The 12,975-nt window shown below is 39.4% G+C and overlaps 1 protein-coding gene across 8 annotated transcripts in view; it reads left to right on the forward strand.

Annotated features, from left to right (window-relative positions):
- LOC116905664 (neurexin-3-beta) overlaps positions 1-10,507 on the forward strand; it is a 525,628-nt gene extending 515,121 nt beyond the window's left edge. For 4 of the 8 annotated variants that reach the window (XM_032908645.1, XM_032908646.1, XM_032908647.1 and 1 more), the window contains one exon: positions 7,648-10,507. In XM_032908645.1, coding sequence (XP_032764536.1) covers positions 7,648-7,949 — 302 coding nt within the window. In that variant the 3' untranslated portion in view covers positions 7,950-10,507. Of the gene's footprint in view, positions 1-7,023 lie in introns of all 8 variants that reach the window. The other 4 variants (XM_032908640.1, XM_032908641.1, XM_032908642.1 and 1 more) reach the window with 2 other exon arrangements.
- Positions 10,508-12,975: the final 2,468 nt, after the last annotated feature.

Consider the following 12,975-nt stretch of genomic DNA (forward strand, 5'->3'; position numbering starts at 1 on the left):
GAAGTTAATCATTTTTTCCAAATACAAGATCTTTGAATGATTATGAATCTTTCCACAAAGTCTATTATTAAAATTACCTCTTGAACCCTGAGTATTTGTATCTTTGCCTATAAGCCCATTGCATTACAAAGGACAGAGAAACTGATCAATGACTGGGATGTCTATAGGTCAAAACGTTAATAAAAATAGCAAAGCATTTCTGGGTGGCATACAGTGTTTAGTGACTTGGAATAGACTCTGTTATTATTCCCATTTTCCTTGGAGTTGAAGGAAGATAACCAATTCTTGTGGCTTATAAGTGTAGTTCCAATGCTAACATGAGTCCAGGCTAAATGAGTTCAGAATAAAAGCTTGTAAGTCATAAGAAAATGAAAACTTCACTTGGCATCCCCTGGTTTACTACACATAATTACATCAAGCTGTTTGGACTCATTATTCTTAGACATATGGAAAAAACAGACTTGGTAGCTTTTCTGAATTAAACTCTTTCCAGATAAACCATTTACTATTTTTAGGAGTGTGTATGTGTGTATGTGTGTGTTTGTATGTACGTGTGTGTGTTTGTGTGTGTGTTAAACTTAGAGGGTTTAAGTGAAGAATTTCATCGTGTTAAAGATAAATTTCTCTCCTTTGATACATTCAAGTTTTACCAGTGTTTTCTCTACCAAGTACTGGCTGTGTTTGTCCAGACCAAAGTTTTTTTTCTATGAAGGTCACCAATGTAGACCCATTTAATGGTTAAAAGCTTCAGCATATCTCTGCATTGAAGTACTCCCTCCTATGACACCAAATATGTAAATGAGTGTCTTTGTGTATTGAGTGGATTAGAATAATGCAAATCAGAGATAAGGTAAAGAACTGAAATAGACATAAGAGGTCCCAGCAATTGGAGCATGGAGTTGTCTCTGGAGGCTCTCTGCCTAGCATCATTCTACTTGTATGTTGTGACCTTTCAGAGTCAGCTGTCCCCAGAGAGGCAGCAAGACCGGAACCACATTGAAACTTCATGCTGCTCTTGATTTTTCTTTCTCTCTCCCGCTCTCTCTCTCTCTCTTTTTTAAAGATGACCCACTGCATTCGCCACCACTGACAACATCCTCACAGTTCAGAAGAGTTCTATTGAATTTTTAATACACTGGCTTTTGCAATGGCAGACAGACCCTTTTGCTAGATATCAGCCCTAGAGGCATGAATTATATATCTATAAATACACTCGTAGAGCAAAAAAGCAGGGCAGCCTTCGGGGCTAAAATAGACCTTTTATATCCCTAGTGAGCTCTCTAGTTTAAGGGAAAGCACAGCCTTGTCAAAAGAAAAATGTATATTCCTGATTTTAAGATGCTAACATTGAAGAATACAGATAGTTCTTATTCTAAACCAAAGGAAAATTTTAGAGATGGCATAAAACATTAGGATTTTGATATATTCCAGGTTTCATATCTCTCTGCCTGTTAATATTAGACGTGACTGTGTGAATACTTTCTAAGCTTAGACACAGATCATTACATAGTCTTCACGAAGGAGGGGCATATCATTAGCTATTATATCATTCCTAAGAAATACATCCTCTGCCCCCTCACCTCATATGAGGTGGATACACGAATACATGAATATCTTTATGCCCTCTTGGATTAGTTGACCTGAAGGACCAGTTCTAGATACCTTTCTGATACCAACATTTGTGTATAGTTAAGTTCCTGGGAAACGGGCTTCTGAGCACACTTGTAAGGGATTATTGTGACCGGGTTAACTGAGATAGGAAGACTCATGCACTGTGAGTGGCAGCATTCCCTGGGTCAGGATCTTGGACTATCTAAAACTAAGAGAGGTAAACTGATCACAAGCATTCCGTGTTAATGATTCCAATGCGATGTGACCAGCTCCCTGAAGCTCCTACTTGCTGTAATATGCCTCCATGACAGACTGGAACCTTGAACTGTGAGCCAACTTTCTCACAGCAACAGGGAAGGAAACTCAGACAATCTCTTAAGCAAAATATCATAGTCAGCCAGGTATGTTAGTTTATAACTATTACCCTGGCTACTTGTAAAGCCAAGGTTCTTGCTTGAGCCCAGAATTTTGAGAGCAGCTTGGCCAACACACCTATATCTGATGTCCAAAAGAAAACAGGAGGCATAATTTGCATAGAACCTGTGTATAGCTTCCTTGGTCTTTAAGTATTCTTTGTATTAGTTAAAATAGCAAATGCAATGCCCAGGCTGTGCAAAGTTGTTAGACTAGATGTATTTTAGGGGTAGGATAGGAAAAATAATCTGCACATATTCAGTGCAGACACTAGGGGGAGGGGCATTTCTATCTGCGGTCCCTTGAATCCTTTACTGCTGAGCCCATAAATACAGAGGGTTGAATACATACTGAATTCATTTCAATTCTTAAAAGACAAAAATTCATACTAAAATTGATAACAGAGCTAGGGGGATAGGCAGTATCTACATGGGTTTGTTTGCTCTATGACCATGAGGATCCAAATTCAGATCTCAACACCTAAACAAGTTGGATCAGGTGCCGTATGTATACCTGAAAACCCAGCACCATGGAGAGCAGAGGTTGCCAGCCTAGAAGAGGAACATAAGCTCCAACTTCTGGGACTTTACCTCAGAGAAATATGGCAGTTCCAGAGGACATCTGCACTTGTGTACAGATGCTCATACCCCTTCAGCCACATGAATATTACCACATACATCAATCACACAGACATATTCAGATGCATGTACACATTCACATTAAATATTTAAACGTAATTATACACCCTAACCCATGTACCTATTCCAGGCAGTTCTCATGTCTACAGCTACCTGAAAGTTTTTTTTTACCTATTCTGTAATAATTCCAGTTTGTAATAATCATCCTCCCATACCTGGCAGCTTCATTTCAAACTCTGGACAACCTTAATTCCAAGCAGTGCCAAGAGAGAAAAATATAAAAGCTTCTACAATTTCAGAAAGTAGAGACCAGCAAATTTTGGCCTCAGACTTTCTTGGCAGAGGGCATTGTTTATAATGTCTTATCACTACAACTCCAGGATAAAAAAAAATGCTGAAGGAAAGGGAAGATAGTTCTGAAAGATTTCCAGATCTTTCTTAGGACGTGATACCCATCGTGTTCTTTTTAAAATAAACTGATCTCACGTCACTTTGAAACTCAGTAGACCTTTAGAAACCGCCAGTTAGGAAGCCTTAAAGCCCTCTATCTATACGATTTGGAAAGTTTGGATTTTTACTTTGGTTTGAAATCAGAGATACTTGCTGGGCTGTTGAATGAGAAAAGCAAAGCAAAAGGGAATGGTCCAATTCAACTGTAAGCTAAACAAGTTTTCTAGATTTTTTTCAAAACAATCCCGTGAAGCTCTAGCAAGAATTGAAAAGAGAAAACAAAGGAAAAAAAATGGTTGAATTTAAGTCTTTAGTTGAGTGTTTCAGGCGGTACAGTCAAAAGCAAACAAATGCCCTCTAGTGATCATGAAGACAGTGATCTTTTCTTACTTGAAGGTCAAAGAGTTTGGATTTATATTTAAATGAATGTCTTCTCAGACTCACAAATTCTTCTTCTTCAATATGGTCTCCTCCCTTGCTTAAGAGGTCTGTTTCTGTTGTAGCCATAAGGAACATACAACTCAGGTTTTTATGTTGGTAATAAAGCCATATGCTGAAGATTTGTTCCTGTTAGCCAGGATTAAAGGGAACCCAAGGTTAACGAGACAGCTGCAGGTAAAAGTATCTCGATCCCAAGCCTGACAACCTGAGTTCTGTGCCCCTGGAACCCACCAAACTGCGGGGTTGATATCTTATATTGTAATTTCTGCACACCTATGAGTGTAGCTTGGACAGGAGAGTCAGTCGCCTGGAGGCTTGAGGACCTGCTAGCCTAGAGCACACATGGGAGCCACAAAGAAGAGACTCTGCCACAACAATGCAGAAATACAGCACCAGTTCTGAAAATTGTCCTGACTACAACACACAGCCCATGGCACATGTGTGCCATCTCTCTCTCTCTCTGTGTGTGTGTGTGTGTGTCTCTGTGTCTCTCTGTCTCTCACTTTCTGTCTTTGTCTCTCTCTGTGTGTCCTTCTCTCATTATTGCTGTCTCTCTGCGTCTGTTTCTGTGTCTGTCTCTGTGTCTGTCTCTGTCCTCTCTGTCTCTCTGTCTCTCTGGCTCTCTGGCTCTCTCTCTCTCTCTGTCTCTCTGTCTCTCTCTCTCTGTCTCTCTCTCTGTCTCTCTCTGTCTCTCTCTGTCTCTCTGTCTCTCTCTCTGTCTCTGTCTCTCTCTCTCTGTCTGTCTCTCTGTCTCTGTCTCTCTCTGTCTCTGTCTCTCTCTCTCTCTCTCACACACACACACACACACACACACACACACACACACACACCACAGAGGCAGAGAGAGGAGACAACTCACTTTTTTATTGAAAATAACACCCAGTCTTGTTCTGTCCTGGAAAGTAAAGTTGCACTTACTTCTTCCTCATGGCTGCAAACTTCCATCCAAACACTGCCCTCTACCTAGATCACCTTGAACACAGCACATGCATGCCTTTCCATACCCCTACAAATGTAAGAAAAATAGTTTGTGCAAGATTAGTTTTTAGGGCTAGCTTACCTTTAGGGAATTGCGCTCCAAATCCCATTTATAAAAACTAGCAAAAGTGTGTAAATTATGTATTAACTAAGTCGCAAGGTATATGAATTATATATGTTCACAATGTAAAAAAAAAAAAGGCATACTGGCCTAGCAAAGCAAACCCGAAGTTCTGCAAACCATGCAAAGATCATTTTGCTCAATCGGTTCAAACTCTGAGAGCAGAATCGAAACTCAAGCTGACACACCAGACTACAGACTATCTTGAGATTCTCGCAAAGATACTTGCTTTTCTTCCCTTCATAAAACAAAATTATCTGTTAAGTGGGAAATAATCATACAATTTTCTATTGTCCCTGCCATTCTGAATGATTCTGAAATTATATCCATTTCCCCCTGACCAACCAGTTCTTGCTGGGGACCACAATTATTGGCTAGATAAGGAAGCAGCCAAAGATGTTTGTGCGGTTGCTACCAGACCCTCCTCTTAACATACCTGGACATGTCCAGAGAGCATAGATGCAGTATTCCTGAGCCACAGGTGGTGTTTAAAGATAGAAGCCGTGGGATGCCAAGTAGAACTGTTTAAGAATGAAGTATTATAGGAAGAATCATGGCAGACAGTGTAAACTTAAAGGCTTGACGCTCCGGAATGTCCCTGGAAGCCTGCAGTATTGAACCTGCTGCAAATCCCAGTCAGGCTTTGTTGCTAATAGAGGAGGAGGGTATCTGAACAATGGGCATATTTATTAGCAGAGGCACACACATACCCTAGCCATCTCATCTCAGTAAAATAGCTACCGATAGCAGCACATGAAAGGGCCTTAAGTTCAGCTCAGAAAGAGCCTTCTGAGAGTATGGTATCATCATCTCAACTTTCTAACTGGAGAGTGAAATTATGCTATTCCTGGGAGTGAGTTTGGTTAGATCCCAGACACTGCTCCTGTACAGGAAAAGGGCCATACCATATAACCTGCTCCTACCTTCTCTAATCTTCTTAAGTCCAGAGATCCCTCTCCCTTAAGTCCAGAGACTCCTCCTCATCTCAGAGCCTGCTCTCCCTCTAAACAAAGGAAAGTAGATTCCTCTGTTTGATGAGTTGCTCACCCCCACCCCCCGGCAGGAAGCCAGAGTTACTAAAAGTTATTCCACCTGAAAACTGTCTCAGTGCATCTCTCTGTGGAACTTGAAAAGAATCTATGATTTAAAACAATTTTAGGTTATGGCTAGACTATATCTTTCTAGAACAAATGCAGCGACAAGGCACAAGTGGTGACTTCTTGAAATTGCTCAGCTTCAGTCGAACAGAGATGCCAAAGAGACTTTGTCTTGAAGACATGGGAGGAAAATGTCAGCCTCATACTCTGCCTTGGCAGAGTATTCCTTGCATCTGTGATGTGCAAGACACCATGTTTTTATGAAGTATTCTTAAATTGCTTTTCCCCTGCTGTCCACATGCTTAGTAATCATATAATAATGAAGCTTTCTGGATAAACTAGTATATATATACAAATACACACACACACACACACACACACACACACACACACATATATATATATATATATATATATATATATATATATCCACTCTAATAAAGAGCCACTGATTTCAAAATTGACTTTGCTAAGTCAATTTTTTTCAACCTAAACATGAGTTTCCAGCCAGTCATGGATATCTAGACTCTGCATTTTTAAAATGGAGCTTCTAGCTCAGCCTATGTTTCCTATAACATAAAAGCCTTGAATACACAAGATACATCTTATGCTAATGTAAGGCAAGTTGTCATTTTCCGAGTCAAGGGAGTTCCAAGAGATACATAATCAAAGTGCATCAGGATGAACATTTAAGCCTTTTGTTTGGTCTTGTCTCTTAGCTAATGTGAAATTAGTATAGCCCCAAGGCAGTACAGGAAAACTTTTCGAGTTCTTTGGTCTTGATCTTGGTCTCAGTAAAACGGAAAAATAGATCATTTCCATGCTCCTGAGAGCTAAAAGATAGAAACCAAGAAAGCAGTAAAGAAATGTTACATGCATACTGATGCAGCCATAAATAAAGCTCGCTGTATATGTAACACACACACATGAAGTCTTCGTAGTGTTTCTAAGAACATTATTGACTGAAAGTCATCATCTTGCCAGAAGAGCCTGAAACCAGCCTGTTTGAATTCTGCCACTCGAAATCACTTGAGAGTATCTTTAAGATCTAAGACTCTGATTTCAAGCTTCCAAATGTTGGGTAGGTAGATGCATATAATGAGCTCGATTTCGGCCCAGAATAATAAGGCAATAGCCAGAAATTACCCCTATGCAGATGCAGCTCATTTTATAGTAATTTCAGCAGCATAACCTCTGCCCCGCATTCGTTAGAGTAACGATGAACTGTGTTTATGCCTGTACTAATTATGTCTTTTTTTCTTTTCAATCCCAGGAGGTGAATTAGTTATTCCTCTTCTTGTAGAAGACCCTTTAGCTACCCCTCCTATTGCTACTCGTGTACCCTCCATTACACTCCCCCCTACCTTCCGCCCCCTCCTCACCATTATTGAGACCACCAAAGATTCCCTGTCCATGACCTCTGAGGCGGGGTTACCTTGCTTGTCGGACCAAGGCAGCGATGGTTGTGATGATGATGGCTTGGTGATATCTGGGTATGGCTCAGGGGAAACCTTTGACTCTAACCTGCCCCCTACTGATGATGAAGATTTTTACACCACCTTCTCCTTGGTAACAGATAAGAGTCTTTCCACTTCAATCTTCGAAGGTGGCTACAAAGCGCATGCGCCCAAGTGGGAATCCAAGGACTTTAGACCTAACAAAGTCTCGGAAACTAGTAGAACTACAACCACCTCTTTGTCCCCTGAGCTGATCCGCTTCACAGCGTCCTCCTCGTCTGGGATGGTGCCCAAATTGCCAGCTGGCAAAATGAATAACCGTGATCTCAAACCCCAGCCTGATATAGTCTTGCTTCCGTTGCCCACTGCCTATGAGCTAGACAGCACCAAACTGAAGAGCCCACTAATTACTTCCCCCATGTTCCGTAATGTGCCCACAGCAAACCCCACGGAGCCAGGAATCAGACGGGTTCCGGGGGCCTCAGAGGTGATCCGGGAGTCCAGCAGTACAACAGGGATGGTCGTCGGCATTGTGGCTGCTGCCGCCCTCTGCATCTTGATCCTCCTGTATGCCATGTACAAGTACAGGAACAGGGACGAGGGGTCCTATCAAGTGGACGAGACGAGGAACTACATCAGCAACTCGGCCCAGAGCAACGGCACGCTCATGAAGGAGAAACAAGCCAGCTCCAAGAGCGGCCATAAGAAACAGAAAAACAAGGACAAGGAGTATTATGTGTAAACATCACACCACCAGTCGTATGCGAATTGAAAACAGAATTATTTCTATACACACACCTGAATACTTTGACAATGAGATTTAACTTGTTGGATATGTTCTGTGAGATGGGGTATACCACGACTATGGTGGGAAAAACCATTTTTAAAAGGACACATACGATGGTGTATCTCTCTGTAATGGTGAGCCATGGTGCAAGGTCATAGCCTTTGCCCGAAGACAGAAAATTCTCTCTGCCCTGCTGTATCATAAAGCACACACTTAGTGCCCTGGAGCAAGTCCATGACTCCACTTGACTTTGGAAGCTTCCTTCTCTCCGGGACCTTTTGAAAGGGGTAGAAGACTATGTGACTTACTTGTTCCTTCGATCCAAGTGAGTCTGTAATGATGTTTGTGACTCTCGACTGTAACAATGTTGGCTTATTTTTTGTTTGTTTGTTTAATTATGTAAAAAAACAAAAAACAAAAAAATGAGAAAAGAAAAATGCTTTAAAAAAATACAAACAAAACAATACAAAAAAAAAAAAAAAAAAACAAAAACAAAAAAAAAAACCCAGAAATACCCTTATCTGGTTCTGACCAGTGTGCGTGTAACTTTCCAGGATCTGAGGGGAAAATAACTTTTGGGTTTTCATTTATTTTTTTGACAATGACTGCACATAAGAAGAGAAGGAAAAAGAATTACTCAGAAAGAAAGTATGAGACTCTTGCCATATGAACTCAAACTCAACCATGGCATTCACTCCACGTAGCAGGTTGTGGTGTCTCTAGAATCAATCGTTAGTTTCCTAATGCTTTGGTGAACCCATGTGGTGAATGAGAATCCGTTTGCAAAGCAGGTCCCCAAGATCTAATTCCAATATTTGCCATTCAAACCTACGACAGATGGGTTTTGGGGCTGGTGTTTTGGTTTCACTTAACAAACACTGTCCCTGTCCATCAACCCAAACTGTGTGAACAGGGCAAACATAAGCCTCACAAATTAAAGCAGAGCCTTTCCAAGGGAAGGGAGGAAGGGAAAGGGGGTGGACTGGGTCTGTGAAATGCATGCAAACAAAGAACAAAAAAACACAAAACAAAAACGAAAAGACAATGCTAGCATCTGTTTCAACAGACTGACTGCAGGGGAGTTCCCAACTCGTAACGCAACCACAAATGGTCACACAAGCCGCATCATGGCCGAGTGTGAAAGTCATAGTTATTCCCCCACACCCCCGACATGATAACGGTTTCCATGTGGTTTAACGTTGTAGCCTGATGTGAGTAAACCCTTTCCATCTCCTCATGTCTCCCTTCGCCCAATCTTTTTTTTAGAAGACAAATAAATAAATGAATAAAGCTGCTGTGACACAAACACACAAAAGGAATTTAATAGTATAATATATATAAATAAATATATATACAGATATATTTATCATGGTATGTTTGGTGGGATGACTGACACAGAAACCTGTTAAAGTCTTGAAGTGGAATGAGAATGTTATTTTAAAAGAAAAAAAATAACAAAACAACAAAAAAGTAAACCTTAAAATGTGAAGAAAGTGTGAGTTTCTTTTTCGTTTTGTCACAGTTAACTGTGTCAAAGAGAATTTAAACAACAGATAACAGAAACTTCTCAGATTTTGTTTACATATTTTACTACATTTTTGCTGGTATAACCCCTCAGTCGTGTATGTACATACCGCTTTAAGAACTGTTATTTGCTTTCTGTCTGTTTATTCGGTTTGTGTCCCATTCTCTTTCTGTCTTCTTTTTGTAAAGAGGAAGCAATGTACAGAGTTAAAAAAAATAATAATAATAAACAAACTGGTTTCGTTGCCATAGCCATTCAAAAAGCAAGAAGATTAAACAGGACACATGCTCGCACAGAGGCGGGGTGTGTCATCTGGAGGGGCAGGCGTATGCGATTTCTCTTGTACAGATGAAAACCAATCAGCTGTTTAGATTTAGAAATCTACTCTTGCTGGTCTTTGTAAGTTGCATGAATATTTGACTTTGAAAAACAATTATCCTAAAGACATGGGGCAGAAGGCGCAGTTTAAACAACGGCAAGCCTTCACTGATGTGTATGGAAAGTGGTGTTCCTCCTTATCTGAGATCTCAATGTGTTAAGAGTTTCCCTTTTTTTTGGTTGTTGTCATTAAAAAGACAGGACTGTAAAAGAGTATCAAAGCACGATTTTAGATAAATGGCCCAGCCCATATGAAGTTGATTATATCTCGATGTCTGTGACGGATTGCTGTTCTTGGAGTCGTGAGATCTTGTGAACTGACCTTCTCCTTTCTTTCCATTTTTTTTTTTAAATCGGAGTAAAATCTCATTTGTTATATTCCTTTTAGTGTAAGTTAATATCTGGACAGTTTTACGGGAACCTGTGCATTCTGTATGCGAGCTTTCATCGGATTCCTGTTGTGTTCTTTGCAGACCCTGAAAGAGATTTTTTTCATAACGTTGTGATGTTCCTGCTTTTTTTGTTTTGTTTTTTTTTTTCTTTTCTCTTTTATTTCCCATTTGCTTTTTCGTTCAAGGATATGCTTAGCAATAAAATGTTCTTCCCAAAACCCTGTGTGACGGTTCATGTTTATTTTCTTAACACTGGTAAAAGATCGGGCACACAGCTAAGTATGTCATATTTTAATTAAGAATTGAGGAAACTGGAACCACTTTCATGTGCTCTAGGCTGTTCTGACCATGTACTGATTACAGAGTGATCTGAAGGGCCTATTCATGGGATAAGTTAATCCTCACTCTCTGTGAGGTCTCTGCGTTTTGATTGCTGTGATGGACAAAGAGGGGAAGGAGAAGCTGCATCCCAGAAAGGTAAGATGTCAGAAACATTGTATTCTGAAAAATATTGCTGGAGGCTTTGCTATCAGAACTGTTGGGTATCTTTAAGTGTTTTCTATAAGTTAAAACACTTGGAACATTATTCAGGAATTATATTCAGACATAACCTTAAATAGGAAGCTTTGGGAAATCTAAGCTTCCCATCACAGTACAGAACAAACTACAAAACCTCACTGAATTATAAAATGAAATCTGAAGCTTCTAAGTGTTACTAGTTCCTTTCTAGAGTTTCCACCCATCAGATTCTTCATCTGCTCAGTTTAGCTTGTATTTTTCTCATAGCAATGGAACTTTCAACACACCCTTCCTTTGCCAACTAGGTAGTCAATGACATCCCCCTTTTTGCACCCTGATCCCCAATTTTCTATTTAACTTTGTAAATGTCCTCTAACCAATGTTAAAAGATACTATTATGTGCTTTCTGGTTTTGGTACAGGCATAGTTATAGTGTTGACTATCTTGTGACTGGGTTGCAATCAGGTTGAATGATGCCAAATTATAGGAAGTTCTTTTTTATAGTTATTATCTTAATAACTATAATTACTTAAAAAATCAACAATGCCCATGATGTAACAAAGGCTCTGTTGCTTTGATCTATGTAAACTGTTTGATCTGCTTTAAAGATGAAGGAACAGATCACAAATAGCTTAAGGGAAACTAGTCTGATACCTTTCAAATCATGTTAATAGTCACATTATGCTTGCCCAGAAGTCAATGCACCGTACATGAACTCTAAGGTTAAGTAGAGTTGGTTGATGTCCAAGATGGCCTCATGAGTACACGTGGCTCAAATTCACAGATTCTCTGAGATTTCTCTTCTGCACAAATAAATATAAATAAGTAAATAAAGTATTAAACCTCAGTGGCTTAATTATGCAAGGTAGGATTTTTAGGCTTGAAAGATCACTTAAAATAATGTAAAGAACTTTATCTTGTTTTCAATACAGAGAAGATTCTTCATATTAGCCTCGTTTGTGTGGTTAATTGTGTCCTATTCCCTATGTACTAAGTTCCTTCTCTCTTTAGCTATTCCATATCACAAATGAGACACAGTAAAATAATTTGCTTAGTAATATCAAACCATATAACCAAGTCATTTCATAGTTTATTAGGTATAATTGAGAAGCATAGCCCCAGCTACCAAACATATATCATTGACATTTAACAACACAAATGTGTCTAGCATAATTTAAACAAATGTCTAGAAGTCTGGTTCAATAAAATAAGGATTTAAAAAAGTTAAAGTCAAGAATTTTGCAGCTAAATCTTGCACTGAACTTTTCAGACAGTAGACTGCACCACATTCCCATAATTACTCAAGCAGTATTTGTTGGAAAACAATGCTCCAAGCCCATTCATAGAAACAATTTTCCATTGTCTTTCAATGATGAAGTTGACATGGCACTGTCCCTTATACTAAGTTTAAATTTGGCCCTGGGTTTGGGAGTAGGGAGGCTTAGTTGGGATTCTAGCCCTCAATACAGGCTGTCTCTTTGTCAATGGTGAAACTTTTACTATACTCACCTCTTCTTGGAAAGCATAAAGGTATCACATATACATACCTTGTAGTGTCATTGTCAAATTACATGATCTAATGTGGATGTAATTTCTGAGCACAATTCCTAACCCATAGCCCTGAAGGAATAATGGCAAATTATTAAGAGAAACAATCAGTTATTAGAGCAAAAAAGAATCCAAAATTTCTTCTGAAAGTCTCGAAAAGATACTTATTGGAAGTTGGCAAAGCAAGCCTTTTATTCCATCACCTGAACCGACTACTTTTCTTATTTCACTACAATTGAAATTATATATATATATATATATATATATATATATATATATATATCCTGACTTTTTGATCCCCCCTTGAATCTTGCACCAGTTTCTCACACAGTTCTCTAAAAACCCAACTTTTAGCCAACTTCTGGGTGCATATGCTGTAAGCAAGGTTTATGTGGTAATGCATTCTGTGCTTCAAAGGGCTATCTTCTGTGCTTTTAAACCCAGAGGCTCTCCATTGCTTTAGAGCAGTGGGTCTCAGTCTTCCTTTAATACAGTTCCCCATGTTGTGATAACCCTTAGCCATAGAATTATTTTGTTGCCACATCATAATTGTAACTTTGATAATTTGATGAATTATAATGTAAATATCTGATATGCAGACAGCCTTAGGCAACCCCTG

Source organism: Rattus rattus, chromosome 7, assembly GCF_011064425.1.
Source record: "Rattus rattus isolate New Zealand chromosome 7, Rrattus_CSIRO_v1, whole genome shotgun sequence".
NCBI lineage: Eukaryota > Metazoa > Chordata > Mammalia > Rodentia > Muridae > Rattus > Rattus rattus.